At 34.4% G+C, this 13,682-nt stretch overlaps 1 protein-coding gene across 2 annotated transcripts in view; it reads right to left on the bottom strand.

Moving 5' to 3' along the window:
* GSK3B (glycogen synthase kinase 3 beta) overlaps positions 1 to 13,682 on the bottom strand; it is a 209,890-nt gene that overhangs the window by 27,384 nt on the left and 168,824 nt on the right. Inside the window, exons 8-10 of one of the 2 annotated variants that reach the window (XM_046003800.1) lie at positions 12,342 to 12,437; positions 3,223 to 3,261; positions 376 to 562 (exon numbers count right to left, since the gene is read on the bottom strand). In XM_046003800.1, coding sequence (XP_045859756.1) covers positions 376 to 562; positions 3,223 to 3,261; positions 12,342 to 12,437 — 322 coding nt within the window. The remainder of the gene's footprint in view (positions 1 to 375; positions 563 to 3,222; positions 3,262 to 12,341; positions 12,438 to 13,682) is intronic. The other variant, XM_046003801.1, reaches the window with a different exon arrangement.

Genomic DNA, 13,682 nt, shown 5'->3' with positions numbered 1-13,682 from the left:
ATACAAGTAGTAGCCTAATAACTGGTTAAAAGGATATTTCCTACCTGTATAAGTAATTAATATGCCCATTTTAGTCCTACACAGATTTCAACTAAAAGAATATCACTTCACATATGTAGCTTCCTCAGAAATGGTTAAAAACAGGGGCACCTGGGTGGCTCAGTGGGTTAAGCCTCTGCCTTCGGCTCAGGTCACGATCTCAGGGTCCTGGTATCGAGCCCCGCATGGGGCTCTCTGCTCAGCAGGGAGCCTGCTTCCCCCTCTCACTGCCTGCCTCTCTGCCTACTTGTGATCTGTCAAATAAATAAATAAATAAATAAAGTCTTAAAAAAAAAAAAGAAATGATAAAAAACAGAACTAAGAATTTGGAATTACCTTGAGTGGTGAAGTTGAAGAGTGCAGGTGTGTCTCGCCCATTTGGTAGTTTGACATTTGGGTCCCTTAACTCGTCAAAAAATGAATGTGCACAAGCTTCCAGTGGTGTCAATCGGGCAGTTGGTGTATACTCCAGCAGACGGCTACACAGTGCAATTGCCTCTGGTGGAGTCCGGGGTCGGAAGACCTGCAGCACAAAAAAGGGCAAAGAACAATTAATGCTTTATTTTAAGAATTGTAGCAAATTATCCTTTGAGTATGAGTTAATTCCCACCACATACAACATGGTTGCATTTGTGAAAGGAACCTTCTAGAATGAAAAGAGTTAACTGCATATAATGTTCACACTGGGGTGAACAGCTCATTACAAACTATAGGAGAAAAGAGAAAAAACTAGGGGAAATTTTAAAAAAATCTACATTTGTTCATCATAAAGCAGTACACTTAAATATGTACACAAAATACAGTATGATAGAAAAGAGCTGGGTTCTGGAGGCAAGTACAACTAGAAGAATATTAAAATTTTCTAAAAGTTTTGACTACTGTGGCAGTTGCCTCTTGTGTGATTTTTGCAGAACAATTGTCAGTAATGGACAGCACTACTTAAATCTGGCCATCAATATTTTCTGAAAAAGGAAAGCTATTTAGCTTAGGTCTAGAAATGCTAATGATTTGGTATTAGCTCTTCAATAAACAGCATCTATCTGATTTGAAGAAATTCTTGAATAATCAGAGTTAAAACTGTTTTCTCAAAGAATAGCTGTATGTATTACATACAGCTTACATGGCCAGATTACCCTCATTTGAATGAATATTCTCGGGTCTTAATTAGGGAGAAAGAAATGTACTTTTCGTTAGTACATTTCATTAAGAGCCATTATGTCAGAAAAAGTCAACTGAAGGCTGTGTTTAAGCAAAAAGCAAATAAATTAGCTTCTAAAAAAACCCAGAAAGTTTTCTACACATCTATGTCTTAAAACTCCAAACTGATATATAAAACTATGAAAATAACTTTGTTTTACATTATGGACAGTTGAAGAATAAAAGCAGAAAGGGGACAACAGAAATAAAAACAAGTAGATGGACAGGAAGCCTCTGAAACTAAAGAAAAATGAAATATATATCCCTTGATGGGGGAAAACAATCAAACAGATGATGTGGTAGTGGTAGTAGACAGACATATAAAGAGAGGCAGACATATATAAAGGGAGGGAAATAGTGAGGGAAGGGCATGTAGATTGTGAGGAGGGTAGAGGAGCCTGGGAGTAAGGTTTCCTAATGAGAATGGCTCATGTAACATCTGACTATCCCTTAGGCTGAAGGTAGCAGAACTAGTTACAACTATAGAGCTTACTTTTCAAGAGACTATATAAGAGTACTTTCTAAAGTGAAAACCTTCTTTTTCTTTTGTTTTTACACAAAGTTTATTACTCATATTTTCCATGGAAATTGAGAAATTGGTTTGAGTAGGATCCTAGGAATTTATTTCTGAACATCAAAGAACTTATTTGACTATATTAGAAAACCCTCTTTACGGTCAAAAATTGCTTTATCTTTATTCTTTTGAGTGATCTGACTCACCTCAGTCAAGGAAACCTTAAAGGTATTGTATTATTTGAAATGTTTACATCTTCCACTGTTCTTGGTGATTTTTCCCTCTCTTGCTTCCTAGCCAGGTCCATATAATCAAATCCCGAATGTAAAAGAAAATAATCAGTGGGAAAACTCTGAAAATTTTTCACAAAAATATTAAGCATTACTGACATTTTATCCCAGAGAGCTATTTGTATTTATTTCACAGCACGTGGATTTATTTTGCTAGCTAGTCTAAGGGAAGATGCTTTTGCACCAATATGGGACTGTATAAGTAGAATTAAAAGTACCACCAAAAATAGAAATATCTCCTGCCAACATTCAAATGTAGGGTAGCTGAACAGTGAATGTATTTTAAGTGAAGAAATTTCATGTTACATTAATGAGGATTTTGCATTAAAGTTATTAATAAACTAGTATTGTAAACTTATCTCTAATTATTAAAAAAAATCATCCACATTCATTTGGTATCTTACTGGCTACAAGCAACCATCCATGTTGGTACTAAGACACCTATTAGTCAATTTTGCCAGGGAATCCTAACTCATGGAATCAAAGAGTTAAAAACAATAAAGAAAAATTCATTCTAAGAGGTCACATTAATATCAAGACTTAATATCCCTTTAAAAAGAATCCATTATTATTTTAAACCCTTTGAGAAATTTCTGATGAGCGAAGCCTTGGTTGGCTTGGTATGGATAAAGGTTAAGTGGGAAATTATGGGGAGTCAAAGCCCAGTGTCTCCCAAAGTTCAGATCTGTGACCATAATATAAGGTGTGGAAGCATGCAACTTCAAAAAATTTCAGGCCAAACTAGAAAATAGCTCTTCTGAATTATCTTTGTGTTTGAAGAGAAGGAAACCAGTAACAACTGAAATATGGCTTTTAATAATGAAGCTTCTAATGCCATTTTATTCCTTACTCATTTAAATTGTTTAACACTCAGGACCTTTAGTTCTATGCATCTTTGTTAATATTTATTCTTATAAAAATAATTTTTAAACCCCACAGTTCCTAAACTTCAGTGTAGATGTAAATAAATCACTCAGGAGACTGACAATCTAAATATACCATAAGTAAAACCTATCTCACACAGTGGAAGGGAAAAAAAAAAAAATCACAGCTATCCTACATTGTTTTTACTTTTACATTTCTAGAATGAATAATGGTTTGCCCTTTCTTAAAAAAAGTTTTCCCCCTAGTTTTATAGACCTGCCCTGAAATTTTGGGGAAAAAAAAAAATTAAGTACATACCCGCACTCCTGAGGTGAAATGTCCTGTTCCTGACGAATCCTAAAGATGATAATGCAGTGAAATAATCCAAACAGGGGAAGTCAATCCAAAAGAGAATAGTCCAGCAAGGAAAAATATATCCAGTGTTATAAGAAATCCATGGTGTGGGGGGGGACATAGAAAATGTTTATACAGTTATAAACTTTAAACATCAGTCTCCACAGTAGCAAGTCCAAGTTTTAAAAATTATTTCACCACAGTGTATGCAAAAAAATTTGATTGCGCAATGGTGAGGCACAATAAAGAAACATTTTAATTTTATTATGTTCCAATGCCAGTGCGTTTATTAAAAAAATACAAAACCAAAAAAAGTTAAAATCAAAATTAAATCTAGAAGTAAACTTCCCAAAGTAAAGTGTTTGGTCTTCTACGACCTGGATTCATCATCCATTGACATGGCTGGGAGGGGGTATATTAGCCTGCTTTTAAAGACATCAGTTCCCAATATGCTAATTTTTATCTATTAATGTATTCCAGTTAGACAGTATAAACATTTTTTGCTTAATTATTAGTGATGAGAGGAAAGTAATAAATAGATTTAATTTATATTACTACAGATTTCAAGCCAGATATTTTCAATTTGTGTGAGCTAAGAAGGATCAGGCCACCGCGGATTATTCTCCATTTTGGATTGACTTCCCTGCTAAAAGATGTTTGCTGACATTCTCATTATTTTAGGATTCTTCAGGCAATTGACATATCACCTCAGGAGTGCGGGTATAACTTACTTTTTCTATTGTGGGCTTTGCCCCCTCATACCCTTGCACCCATTACTTAGTTAAAATAAATATAGAACATTCTTTCCTTTTTGGAAAAACTCACTGAAAAAAAAAATCCTACATCTTTGAGCACTACAAATTCAACACAGTTCCATGTGCAGTTATGCCCAATTCACCCACCAAAAGCTAAACAAAAAATAGATACAATAAACAATACAACTAAGGGACAGTCACAGTTATAGGTGACATGCATAGTAATGTACACCAACACCTAGGCACAACGGAGCCAAATATGCAAGGGAGGTAGTAGGATCTATTATGTCTAGGTATTGAGAACAAAAAAATGGCAGAACTCACCAGTAGCTGTGAATTCCCTTGGCTATTCTAAGAGAATTTAACATTCTTTTAGGATAGTTTCCAGTGGGGGAATTAATATTGTGCAAAAATAAATAATCCGCGGATTACTTTTAGTCTGCAGACTAAAATTTAGTACACGGATTAAAATCCGGCCCATCAGAATTAAAATCTCTCATGAACTAAAACACAATCAGGTGGACAAAAATAGAAAGCGAGACTAAAAAAACTGAGAGCACAAAGTAAGACTCAACTGGGCCAACTAACAGTTAGTGCGCAGACTAAATATGGCCAGCCAAGTATGTTAGCAAGGCCATGAAGAGCCCAAAACACCCTCTGTAAAAACTAAAAACAAAAGTAAATAAATAAAAATAAACAGAACAAAGCAAAAAATAAATAAATAAACAAAAGAAAGGAAGAGAACAGAAAGGAAAAATTGAAAAGAACCAAAACACTGACATGAACTTTTAACCGATTCAAATACTACCTCACCTGTGCAGCAACTCATTTTCTTATATTGAAACAACTGTCACCACAAATACTAGTCCATAAAAGAAACTAACAGAAACAATTCATTTTTCAAAAAGAAAGTCTCTATGGTATTGAACAAATGCAAATGCGTCCTTCAATGAAGAATTATTCAAAATAAATTTCCATTTGGATAACTCAGAAATGACGGAGGCAATTTTCCCCTTACATGGCCTAGAATAGACTTTAACTATCAAATATCAAATTTCAATCTGGAGCTAACTGTTAGGACTGAATCTTAAGCCTTTTAAAATTACCATTTATAAAAGCAGTCACATATATGATATCAAGGCCTATAGTTGATTGTCACAGCATCAGCTCTCAACAATTCTACTGTATTAAACAGCCAACCAGAGCAATGTAGAAATGCCTATGGGCAACAATAATCTACGCAGAACACAGAATAAGTGCTGTGCCTGTTCCGAACAGCTCCTTCTCCCTAGATTTCACTGTGATAAATGTACAACCCAGACATGTTCTCTGGTTTTACACAAAACACACAAGCACCCAATGTTAAAAACTGATAAACCATGAACTCCTAAGGAGCAACCCCAGTGCTGGCTCTCAAGTAATCTATTAATCAACTAAAATTATTTGCAATTTGGAGATCTAATAAGGATTAAAAGTGAGATGATGCCATGGATTTGTTGAATAGTTATGTTAATTACCCAGATTAAGTAGCTACAGAAAGAACTTCTTAAGTCTACTAAAGAGCTGATATATGGTACATAATTCATAAGAAGCAAACATCCCTTCCTTAGCCACAACAGAGCCAGCATTCAATAAATTTCACCTGTACTTATTAAAAGGCTTATTGAGTTTTTCTGAGCTCTATTACACATAAATAATACATGTGTTGATATCAACATTTAACTATGCAATGTAATTTTTTCCTATGACTTCATTCACTGATAAAACAGTACTGCAGGCTTACATAAAGGTATGATTTACCAAATGTCCACTTACTCAATTTAATCTCTTATGGTCAGACTGACCTTCTTAGGAAAGTAGAACATTTTCTTTCACCCACACCTCCTCATCTTAAGGGACAGTCTCCTGGGCTACAACAATTCCTGACCTTACCAACATCTAAGCAAATTTAAATCCTCTTTCAACAGACCACCCCACCTAGTCCTTCTTCACCTTTAAGGAGGCTTCCTTTTTAACTCCACCACCCCCGCTGGAGATCTGACTTATACCTACAGCATGTGAAACACTTTTGAACACCTACAGCACACAGTCAAGTATATCGTTATATGTTATATTACTGAATACTTGCTTCAACTAAGTCAGTTACATCACCTGTAAGCTTTTCAAAAACAAGGGCTATATATTTTACTACTTCTGCATCCTTTATAGTATCTGAGTATCTGGCACAGTGCTAGGTACATAGGAGATACGGGTTTTAAGAAACAAATGATATATTAAAAGCAGACTTTCGCTTTCTTTTTTAATCCACCTCCAATCCTATCCCTCTGCTCCCCACAAGTGATCTGGAAACTTATGCCTTAGCATTCTTTTTTACATTATTTCTCTTACATGGGGATTAGCCACCCTAGTGGCTAGATTTTAAAGTGCATAGTTTCCAGCAAAGAAATGGGGAGTGTAGCCAGTACAACTAGAAAAGTGAGGAAATCTACTCACATAGGAAAATGTTAGACAAGGAAAAGTGATTATTCTAACACTAATAAAGATGTAGGTGGAAAATTCAGTAGAGAATATAGTGTATTTAATGAGACAAGTGATAATGGATTATTAGAATGTTCAGGGCAGAGGTATGTTAAGTAATAATATAGAAACCAATTTACCTAAGCAGTAAAACAAAATAGATGAGTACAATTTTAGGAACCAGTAGAAGTCCCAACATAGTTTTAAAAAGAAGTCTGACAATTTTTGTTTTGTGCTCTCTCGACCCCTCCGAAGGCATTTTTATTTAAAAAAAAGTTTTTAAAGACTTATTTATTTGAGAGAAAGAGAATCTTCAAGCAGATTCCCTGCTGAGCATGGAGCCCAATGCAGGGCTCTATCTTACAACCCATGAGATCACCAAGATCAACCGACTGAGCCACCCAGCTGCCCTGAAGGCATTTTTAAAACTATAAATATGTATAATTGAAGCAGAAAGTTTACCAAGTGAAAAATCTGTACTCAAAGGCTCAGAAAAAAAGGTAAGATTATAAAGAAAGTCTTAAAAAATTAGTAGGAAAAAATATGTAAGTATAGCAGAGTTTTATGTTTAGTTTTAAACACAGAGAATAATAAACATAACCTGTCCAGTCTAGTCTGGTACCTTAACAACTGAAATGACCTCAACCTCAATTTTCTAATTTCTCTTAGCTAGTTGTAAATAGTACTAAATTCATTCATTTTCAAGTATGTGGACAGTGTTCCAAGAAATTGTTATGTAAGGACTGGCTTGTGGATACTAGTTTCTAGGATACTTAATGTGGATACTTAAATAATAATCCATGGTTTCACATATCCCATAGACATTTAGCTATTAAATAAACTTATTGTGTGTGTCAAAAACTTAGTAACAAACATTCTGAAGTAAATGATATCTAACCCATTATTACCACTATGAAAAAGAAATTAGGAAATGCTTATAATACATGTGGCATGACTTGGAACGTATTATAAGAGTTATCTGGTGGGAATTAATCATGGAGTGCTCAGATAATAAGAAAATATTTCATGGGAGAACTAAGATTTGAGGTCTTGAGAAAAGGTTAAAATTTGGTAAGCAGAGAAGAAGACCATTTTAAGTGTGAAAAGAAGACATTAGTAAAAGAGATAGAAACATATATTGCTTCTCTGGGGAACAATCAAAGGTTAGGAAGGTTAGGAACAGGACAAGAATAAACCTCCTGGGTTCCTCAAAAAACTGAAAATAGAGCTACCCTATGACCCAGCGATTATCTATACTGGGTATAGAGCCTAAAGATACAAACATGGTGCTCCAAAGGGGCACGTGCACCCGAATGTTTACAGCAGCAATGTCCACAATAGCCAAACCATGGAAAGAACCTAGATGTCCATCAACAGATGAATGGATAAAGAAGATGTGGGGTGTGTGTGTGTGTATACACACACACACACACACACACACACACACACACACACACACACGATGGAATACTATGCAGCCATCAAAAGAAATGAAATCTTGCCATTTGCGATGACGTGGATGGAACTAGAGGGTATTACGCTTAGTGAAGTGAGTCAGTCAGAGAAAGACAACTATCATATGATCTCCCTGATATGAGGAAGTAGAGATGCAACATGGGGGGTTTGGGGGGTAGGAAAAGATAAAATGAAAGAAGATGGGCTCGGGAGGGAGACAAACCATAAAAGACTCAATCTCAAAAAACAGACTGAGGCTTGCTGGGGGGAGTGGGGACGGGAGAGGGTAGTGGGGATATCGACATTGGGGAGGGTATGTGCTATGAGGAGTGCTGTGAAATGTGTAAACCTGGTGAGTCACAGACCTGTACCCCTGGGGATAAAAACACATTATGTTTATTAAAAATTAAAAAAAAATTTTAAAAAAAAGAATAAACCTGTTTCTCTGGAAAGAAAAGATAGAAACAATAAGTGACACAATGACTTAAAATATGTCATCCAAAATGGGACACTTTTGAGAGTGAAGGGGCATTCAATTAACAATTACTCTGAACAAGCATAAAGTGGGACATACGATCATCCTTGTCCTTACATGCATATTATGTCAGATTTTCCTAAAGGCAATATGTAAACAAGGAAGATTTTTAAGTAGGAGTGATAGTATCACATGTGCTTTTAAGAAAGCTAACTTTGAGAGCAATGAGGATTATAAATGATATGAAACTGAAAAAGGGAAACTGGTTAGGAGGTTGTTTTAACAAATTCTATGATACAACGATGGCTTAAAGTAGAGAAGTGGCGATAAAGAGGATAAATCAAAGAACTATAATGGAGGTAAGATCTTTATATTTATTTAGAACTAAAATAATAAAATATTCCTTTATTTTAAATAAGGGAAATTGATTGAAATGTTGAAAATAGCGTATTACTATTTTCAAAAGAATCAGAAAACACAATAGCTAATTGCTATCTACAAAAGAAAAAATTTGAGGCATGCAGAGTAGAAGCAGTACTCAAACTAGATCCTCACTTCATACCTAACACAATCATTGAATCATACCTCCATATACTAATGCAAAATGTAAGCTTCCTCTCCTGCTAATGAACCTCCATCTCTATTTAATTCTCAAATTTCCTTGGTATCATTTGTTTTGCTTTCTATCTGGCTTTTTATTCTTTATAGTGTACACCAATGCAGGAGGTCTTTACCCTCCTGTCCTCAATCCAGTAATGCTCCCTGTTTCAAAACATTAGCACCACTTTCCTTTCCTACCTAAAGCATAAATGATATAACAATGAATTAGATTACTCTGGCTATTAAGTACTAGCTAAGGGCAACTTACTGGATTTCTAAATTCTCCAGATTCTTGACATAAACCATACTAGGTTCATCTCACTGCTTAGCTCTTCTGTTTGCTATCTTTCCTAAACATCTAAATCCCTTCACCTCAGTGTTTCCATGGAAGACATTTTTTCTCTTGATCTCTACAGCTGTCCACGTTTTTAGTACACCAGCTTCCAGTCCTTAGGGATATGGCTGTACTACACTGCAGCACAGAAAAGTAGGGTTCACATGTCCACAGCTTTAGGAAATAAGGCTAAAGTGGATTCTATCAGAAGACCAAAATAAAGGCAAAATTGCCTTTGTTTCCAGACTTTGCTTACCTGCTCTCAAAGAGCAACAAGCTCTTTTCTTTAGAGAACAATATTATGCATTTCTTAAAAAAAAAAAAAAAACTTTATTGGCTGCCTAACATAACATAGTACTTCTCAAGTTGGTATCCATGATCATAACAGGGGAGAAGGGATTGTGTTCCTTCTAGAAATGTGAAATTTTGTCTTTTCATTTTGATAATAACCTATTTTGAAAACCAGTATTAGCATATTTTGGATCATTTGGATTCATCCAGATGACAGAACAGTGCCATGAAATTTTTGTCTGAATTTGGTTTTGTGTTTACAACCACAAAAACATCAATCTAGTTGCGTACACTAATGAGAAATTAATATGTGTGCTTATTACATAATAAATGCATTTATACCAAGTGAAAATCAAATTATGTCAAGGCACACTATGTAATTTGAGAGTTTGCAGTACTTTCAACAGACAAAATAGGTGGGAGAATGGAGTCATCAACCTACACATGAAATAGGAATGGAAGCCTAAATAAAACAAACAAATAAAAGGGATTTGTGTAGATTATTCAAGTATAAAGAGCATTAGTGTAAGATATAAAACATCAGGAATCCGCATCAGCAAAGGAAGATGTAAAGCAGACAAACTGACCACACATCTTCTGTTGACTACTCTTTAATTATAATCTACCATTCCTCACATTCCATCCTGGCTAATACTTGAAAAGATATAATCTGAGGGGGGGAGGGGGACGAAATGCCAAATATACCACATATTAATATTGGTAGCAGTCTTGATTAAAAAAAAATGATAGGGACTGTTAAATAAAATTTCATGACCTCAATTTCAGCATTATATTGGTCAGACACTCTGTATCAAGGGTAGCATGTGAGGAATACTTAGATTACACCAAAAAGAGCTTTATTTTTCTTTTTTCATAAAAATAACATGCTTATTAATGAAAATATGGAAATGCAAAACAAAGAAAATAAAATCACCTACACTTTTCTCAACCAAACTACCATTAGCATTTTGGAATATTTCCCTGGATTTATTCATTATACAGAACTGTCTTTGTTTTTTTGTTTTTCTTTAAAATGACTGAAATCATAGTATACTACAAATCACTTGTAAACACTTTAATAAAAAATTCACTGGATTCAAACTGCAACTCAGCCTTTAAATCCCATTAGGCCACCTAGGACTCTCTGAGTTAAGAGCCAGGTAAGAGACCCCAAATATCTTCTGACCAAGATTCAAAATAAACTTTAAGTGTAAGGATCAAAGAATGGTTTATCTCAGAACATTCAGTGTTTACTATAAATTTTAAGTGCGGTAGGGAAGGCAACATTATGGTCAGTGAAAGCTAACCTATAATTCTGGCACTAAAATACAAATACCAAATTCTGACCTAAATAAGTAATTAGTAATAAAAAGATCTTCTGTAATGAAGAGAGATAATAAGATTGTGAGAACTTGAAGGAAACTAACTAGAATCATAATACAATTTAGAGATAGAAAAAGACATACTTTGAATCTGGGAATATAAATTATTTCATTTGTAGCTCTAAATGATTTCACCTTTTATTATAAAAGGTCTATAACCAATTAAATAAACCTATCCCTGCTCAAAACAAACTGTTATATGTACATTTTTAAGTACAGAAAATCTCTGCTTGAACTATAAAAGAGCTGAACTTTATTAACTTATAAAAATACATAATGAAATATAAGTAAATGTGAGAGGAGATGCATGGTGTATAACTTTAAGTCTGGCATTACACACACACACACACACACACACACACACACACGCGCGCGCACATGCGCACATAAACACACCAGTAGAAGTTTAATCCTGGTTTTGTCATGCGCACCTATGTAATCTTGAGTAAGTCACTTGGTATCTTTGACCAGAGTTTCTTAGACGGTAGAATAAGGATGCTAGAGATTCAATCTAGCAATAAGCCCTAATGAGATTTTTTTCCCTGCCTTTAATGTCTCAAGTTAAACTGAAATGAAAAAATTTTTAAATAAAATCTATCTTAAATCATTTCAATTATGAATCAAAGCAAAAAATAAAGTTTTTTGGTAAATTAGTACTTATGCTCTTCAAACTGGTTCCATCTATGCTCTAAGAATTGGTTAGGCTATCTAATGGCTAATGACATCACGTTAACATATCAATGCTTTCAATGTATACTCCAAATAAGATCAAATCTTTTTATTCCCCTCCGGAAATACCAAAAGGAAAGCAAACAAAAGAAGGAAAACACGTAGTATCATAAGGCCTATAAACAGTTTCAAAAAAGAATAAAGAAAATATATGAAATACATGTTTTCACATGCCACATGATAGTGAACAAGTACCTCTGTGTAAAGAAATTGACTTTTGAGTTTTAATCAGTCAATATTTATATATAAGATACTATCCCTAATGAAATTCTATATTTTAATGGTATAGGTACACTGTCCTCAACCTATAAATAAAAACCCAGGCTGAAAACTGCCTACAGAAAATCAGTGGGGACAAAAACCATACAGTCATTGAAACACTAAAGTATAACTACCCAACTATCTTTACATGCAGAACTGCTATGTACTTTGTACTCAGGCAGTTTATCTAGTACCAAAATAGTTTAGTTTAAGAACAATGAGAAACCCAAGTTTAAGTTAACTATTGGTTAATGTGCTAAAAAAAAAAACTCATTTTGACTCACCTTAGTCCAAGGATGAGCCTTAATTTGAGGGAATTTGAATTCTGTGTAGTTTGGGTTCATTTCTCTAATTTGCTCCCTTGTTGGTGTTCCCAGGACCTAGACAGAGAAAGCCAAGTTATTGCCGTATTTTTCTATATACATTCAAATACAATCTTTATGTTTTAATGTACTGGTTTCATTGGAAAAAAGAATTCCAAAGTCATGAAATGTCTCATTCATTAAACAGAGCAGACTTTGCAGAAGATTTTTAACTGACTATAGATCCTATGCTATACTACCCTACACAGACTTTTATGATAATCATGTTAAACCAGGGTTATAGAAAAAGATCACTTAAAAACATTCAAGTAAAAATCAAAGATTGTTCTATCAAGAAAAACCATCTACTGCATTTAATAAAGTATAGCCAAAGGGTTTATTATCAATAAATTAATCAGGAGAACCTTACTCAGATAGTGTCATCAATAATTCCATTCAATCAATGACTATTTAGTGATTGTTCCCTGTGTACAAGAACTATGCGATGACATATGGAGAATATAAAGAGCCAGAGATGTTTTGTTATAATGAACTTAGATGTTTGTGTGTGGGAAAAAGTGTAACTGTACTACAAGATAAAAATACACTGAGCACCTCATTGCCTCTAGAGACACAGTATGGGCTGGACAAAGGAAAGCATACAGAACTAAATGCACAAAACAGATGATGGGAAGAAATACTAATTACCAAAAATAAGGACTTTGGAGAAAGATGACATACATCACTACTCATCTTTATGATTCTAAAGCCTGGTATAAAACAAATTTAAATATTAAAATATTTGGCCACTTACAATTCAAAAATAGTGGCATAGAAGGAGTGTAATGCAATAAGTACTTGAGTTGTGGTGGCAACCAGTGAATAATCAGGGCAAAGTAAGAACTGCAGGGTTTTTTTTTGTTTGTTTTGTTTTTTGCTGTTGTTCTAATTCTCTAGACTTCATTAAAACCAGAACTTAATCAGGATTTAAGAGTTTTGTTCTTCAAAAGACAGTTTTAAGAAAATAAAAAGGCAAGCTACCGACGGAAAGAAAATGTTTGTAAAACATACATTCTGCAAAGGACTTCTACCTAGAATATACAAGAGTCCTATAATTCAAAAATGAAAGGACAAACAACCACCCCCCCCAAAATGGGCAAAAGATACAACCAGACATTTTACCCAAGTAAAGACACTTTACCCTTATTTACATAGTAAATAAGCACATGAAAAAATACGCAACATCATCATCAGTGAAATGCCAGTTAAAACTGTAATACACCACCTACATATCTAACTCAGAAGAGTAAAGTTTAAAAAAAA

Source organism: Meles meles, chromosome 4 (genome assembly GCF_922984935.1).
Source record: "Meles meles chromosome 4, mMelMel3.1 paternal haplotype, whole genome shotgun sequence".
Lineage (NCBI taxonomy): Eukaryota > Metazoa > Chordata > Mammalia > Carnivora > Mustelidae > Meles > Meles meles.
The sequence above is the reverse complement of the archived record's forward strand: the minus strand, read 5'-3'. Positions and strand labels throughout refer to the sequence as shown.